The following is a 5,386-nucleotide window of genomic DNA, read 5'->3' on the forward strand; positions in this document are numbered from 1 at the left end:
CACTGGACATATATTGCTCTAGGAGGTGATTCAATCAGTGACCATTCTTCATATTCTACTCAAAGGTATCCTGGTGTGAGAGAGAGAGAGAGAGACAGAGAGACAGAGAGACAGAGAGAGAGAGAGAGAGACTGTGATTATGTTTGTATTTATGTGTATATGTGAGGTCTGATGGTGGGTTGGAGTTGTGCAGCACAGGGCGATTATAGGGGGAAATTCTTCTCCATTGTCAGCAACTCTGTTGTTAGGATTTCTTTCTCAGTTTAATATAAGATTACTAATATCTAATGGACAAAGATCCTGTGCCTGGGACTTATGTGGGCTGGAATTATAAAGAATCAGGAGCCTCTTTCATTGCAGGTTTGTTCCATTATAGGACTCAGAATGCTGCCTGAAGGATTCTGCATTGTACTCCCAGAGGAGGGTTTGTAAAACGTGCCTCTTTCAAGTTAAAAATCTTTCCGCTTCATCTCAGGAGAGAAGCAAGACACCACCTTAACACAGTGGCCACTTATCTGAAAATCGTCATAAAGGTTTTCTACCTTGTGAGTCCCCTATTTTCCCCAGTAATTGTATTTTAAAAACTGTGGGTGACAGAGGAGACATTTGTGAAAGTGTAAGAGAAGATTCTTAAAGAAAGACATGGGTAGAGAGATAAATAGATACAGTATTTGATAAGATATTATTTTGCATCTAATGGGGGATCCTTTCATTTTTTTGTCATTTAAAAAATATTTTTAATTAGTTCTCAGCAGAAAGAAAGGTAAAGACTGAAGTAGCCAAGTCAGCAGTTCCTCAAAATCTGTCTATGGAAATGGAAGCATAGGTCAGCTTGGAGAGTTGGAGGTGCTCTGCAGTTGAGAGTCAGGGAAAGACGCACAGAACATTATTATCTTCCTCTCTCAGACTTAACATGACATAGTACTGAGGACAAGGGGAAAGAATAAATCTGGCAGCCGTTAAATATATTCATATAGATTTAACAAATTTATATGAAATTTATATAATTTAATCCTTCAAGTAGCTCTGATTTACATGCTATTATGCACCTCATTTTACACGAGGAAATGAAAGTGCAGTCATATGTAACTTGCCCAGAGTGACATAGGTGAAAACTGAATTTGAAAGCTCAGTGTGACTCCTGAGCTTATTTCCTTAACTTCTAAGTTAATGATTAACTCTTACAATGATTAACCCACATACATTTTCCTCTCCATTTTATGAGGTCGCATTTCCCCAGTCATAGATGTTCAAACATTAGAAGTCACTATACACTTCTACCTCATTCTCATTTTATCAACCATCAATCAACATTCAGCTTAGTTTACCTGCCGCTTTAAAGAGAATCCCTCTCTTCACTCTCTCTAATCCACTTGCCTTCGTTAAACCACCATAAGCTCTTACTTTGATGACCACACACTTTCTGTGACTACTGTCTTCTCCTTGTGAATATTTATCTTCCACAAAGCTACCAATTTGAACACAATACCACTTAAAGAAAAAAACCCAATTCTTACTCCCTGTCTACAGAATAAAGGTCATCTTCCATGGCTTCTTGTATAGATCTGCATGATTTCCCTGAATTTCCTTTGAAGTCTCATCTCTCACTCCCTGTCTTGTGCCTTAAAAGTCACTTACTAAACTTCACGCAGTTCGCTATGTAGTATTTATTTCCTTTGCAGAGAATCCTATCTACTTCATCTTGCTCAATTCTATTTATTTTTAATAATGTGCTCAGGAAGTTTTCTCTGACCATTAAGACCACTCACCTTAGAGAATCCATGCTCTGTATTTTCTATTTATGTCTTTTCACTGGGTTTATCATGTGGCAATTTAGTCCTCTATTTAGTCATTTTCCCCTCATTTTATTGTGAGGTTAAGTATAGAAATTACTTATACCTAGGGATTTTCAGAGGGCAAATAGTCCATCAAAATTAAATAAATATCAATTTGATGAGTTAATTCTCACAAAGTCTTGTACAACAAAAAATGAACTATCACTGCTTTTGGATTATTGTTACAGTTTCTTGTGAAAAGAGGGAAATTTTCAAGAATGATTTATTGATTTAGTAGATATTTAGATGGGGGACAAAATAATAATGATCCAAGTGAAAGAAACTTGAAATAAATGTGTCACTCGTTCAGACTCTGGACAATTGAGTGACTCATTGTCATCCTTAGGACTCTGTGCACTGCAGAGCATCAGATTCTCCCACTAAACACTCAAAAAGATTTCTTAAATAAGTGTTGTATTTTGTTATACTTTCTTATTACATGATATATTTTTTACCTCTGCAAATTACATCCATATGCACATAACATATATTACTAATTCAAGATAAATAATACATCCCAAGGAACGTCTTCAGAGAACCAGCAGCAAAGGTGGAATACATTTTAAAAACAAATGACACGTCAATTATTATCTTTACCCAAAATGAAGTTGAAATATGGAGAAACCCATTACTCTCCAAAAGCAACAGTTAGGCAAAATATAGCCCAAATGTATTCTTCAGCTGTAAGTACATCGAATTCAAATTAATAGGCTACTAAGATTAAATATTTCTAAGACCAATGGGTGCATTCTTTGCATCAATACTCCCCCAAGTTGTCAGATTGTACACCTCTGTCAGTTATATCAATGTTAACATAGAATTAAATAAAACTATTTTTTCCCCGAGAATCTTTCTAAAAGCTTCCTTGACGTCTTTGTTTCTCAGAGAGTAAATCAGAGGATTCAACATGGGAGTGACTAAGGTGTAACATAAGGAAGCAACCTTACTCAGCTCAGGAAATTTGTCAGGGATGACATACATAAAAATGATAGCGCCATACAGTACACTCACAACTCCTAGGTGAGAGCTGCATGTGGAGAAGGCTTTTTTACGTCCCTCCGTGGAGCGTATCTTTAGCACTGTGGACACAATATACGTATAGGACACAATAATGACAATTATGGTAGGCAAAATGATAATGCTGCATAAGAAAAAAGAAACCATTTTATGAATGTAGAGATCAGAACAAGAAATCCTCTGAAGTGGACGGTCATCACAGTAAAAGTGGTCAATGGCCCGAGACGCACAAAAAGATAAAGTAAATGTCATGCTGGTCTGAAGAACTGCACTGATGCAGCCACAGAAATAGGAACCAGCCACCAACTGCATACAGAGACGTGCTGACATCTGAACAGAGTAGAGGAGTGGGTTGCAGATGGCAATGAAGCGGTCATAAGCCATGGCTGCCAGGAGAAATCCCTCAGTCACAATGAAGAGGGCAAATAGAAAGAGCTGGGTCACACATCCTGCAAAGGAGATGGACTTGCTCTCAGACCAGAAGTTGATCATAGCCTTGGGTGCAATAACAGAGGAATAGAAGAGATCAACGAAGGAGAGGTTGCCTAGGAAGAAATACATTGGTGTGTTCAGGCGGGGATCAGTCATGATAATGGCCATCATCCCAACATTCCCTAGGATGATCACGGCATACACAAGGAGAAATAGCAGGAAGAGGAGGATGTAGAGCTCTGGGCAGACCCTGAAGCCCACGAGAATGAAGTCAGTCACTTCTGAGCAATTGCTTGTTCCCCTGCCACCCATGTTAGAAACCTGCTGAGAGGCAGAAGGCAAATAAGTCAACTCTTAGCTTTGATTCTAGTGACAAATATTCTCTTAAATGTGGAGATAAATTTTTCACAGTTTAATTAAATATTGCATATAAAACAATTTTAAAATCATGAAGAATCAAGAATTTGGATTAGATAGCACCAAGCTCCTGAAATTGTTATTCTCATAAGCCGCAAAATTTATTTTTTTATTGTATTTAAATCATGCTTTTGCTTAGAATTCAGAATGTAGCACACTTTATTGTCTAATTTTACTCACATTATGAATTTTTATCCTTAATGTTTATAATTTAATAATGATATTTATCTAAAATAGGAATATTAAATATAATCTAAAATAATGGCATTAGATATAATCTAAAATGGGTTTTACGTATAATGTCTATGATATTGTTTGTGTCTATTATGATAGCCAAGTCAATATTTGAATCATTATATGACAGTAATAAATATATTTTAAAACATTTTACCTCAATCTACTTAGTTTTTACTGAAGCCATCTTGAAAAGAGAATAACAATAGATGTTGTTGGTATGTTAAAATTAATAACATCAAAAAATCACTAAGCCCAGACGAAATAAAGCTCTTAAGTTATTTCTAAATATATGTCTATTTTCTCATATCAAGGTCATTTCACCATTTAACTGCATGTTCATTGCCTCATTATAAACATTTTATATCCATTAGTAGTTTTTTAATTTAAAAATCTCATAACCTTTTAGCTCTTTTTTGAAGCACAGAGAAAAGCTGGTGAACATTCCAGTCCTTACACTGCAGGAAATGACTTTCTACCAAAGCTACATCTAGTCCAGGGATCTCACTCTTCAGTCTGGACAAGGAATATACACAAAGCAAAGTTACTTTCATGAATTTTTGTATGTTTTATACATCTTAAAATAAAGATAATGGGATAATCACGGATATTTAAGGAGCATAGTAACCTTGTGTCATGCAGAATCCCTAATCATTTGGGACACTGTCTGCAGTGGGTGTTTATTATGGCCTTCGTTATTTTTATTCCTGTGAAATCTTTTTTCATGATATTTCAGCATTTAGGTCTAGCTCATCCTCTGTGATGGATTTCCACTGGGAGAGGAGTAATCATAAAGTCAATTACGGAGACTAGAGTGCAGGCTCCAGGGCTGTTGTCCATGAGGACTGTGTTAACCTCAGATACAAACAAATAGTCTAATAATAGTCCAAATACAAGGAAACTTTTCTTCTTTGGTTTTATGTATCCTTTGGGAAGTTTCTCTGGACTTTATACTCTTCATTGACAAAGAAAAACTTTCTAGTAATTATTACAGCATACATATTGATAGGCATAGAGAAACAGATTTAAAAGTTTATACTATATTAGAAAAGTTTTAGATAAATGAATATTTTAAATTCTGCAGGAAATTACATTTGCTATGATTAAAAAAGAAAATAATTTACTCCAAATTATTGTTTACTGTATTTTCTTGATGCAGACATATTTCATGATGCAATAAATACCCTCTAATTTTACAAACACAAAGTCAAGCAATTGCTTTTGCTAATTCCAAGACTTCTTATATATAAACACTAAAGAGTTAGAAAATATAATGAAAGAAATGATAGCATTCAATCAAATTATTTTAAAAATCCAGTAAAAATATTTATGAGATGAAGATCTATATTGAAAAATTCTTTAATAACTACTGTGTGACTGAAACACTATAACTAGAGACATAATACTCTATTTAATGAGCCTGATATTATCAGGATGTCATTTTTTGGGTA

At 35.0% G+C, this 5,386-nt stretch overlaps 1 protein-coding gene across 1 annotated transcript; it reads right to left on the bottom strand.

The window, feature by feature from the left end:
• Positions 1-2,633: 2,633 nt before the first annotated feature.
• LOC103556560 (olfactory receptor 9K2-like) lies at positions 2,634-3,620 on the bottom strand. The gene has a single exon (XM_008528717.2). It carries the CDS (start codon positions 3,594-3,596, stop codon positions 2,634-2,636), a length of 963 nt encoding a protein of 320 aa, XP_008526939.2. The 5' UTR covers positions 3,597-3,620.
• Positions 3,621-5,386: the final 1,766 nt, after the last annotated feature.

The sequence above is a fragment of the Equus przewalskii genome, chromosome 5, assembly GCF_037783145.1.
Source record: "Equus przewalskii isolate Varuska chromosome 5, EquPr2, whole genome shotgun sequence".
Classification (NCBI taxonomy): Eukaryota; Metazoa; Chordata; class Mammalia; order Perissodactyla; family Equidae; genus Equus; species Equus przewalskii.

Excerpts from the sequence above, each read along its gene's own strand:
- LOC103556560 (XM_008528717.2), bottom strand. The coding sequence starts at position 3,596 with ATGGGTGGCAGGGGAACAAGCAATTGCTCAGAAGTGACTGACTTCATT.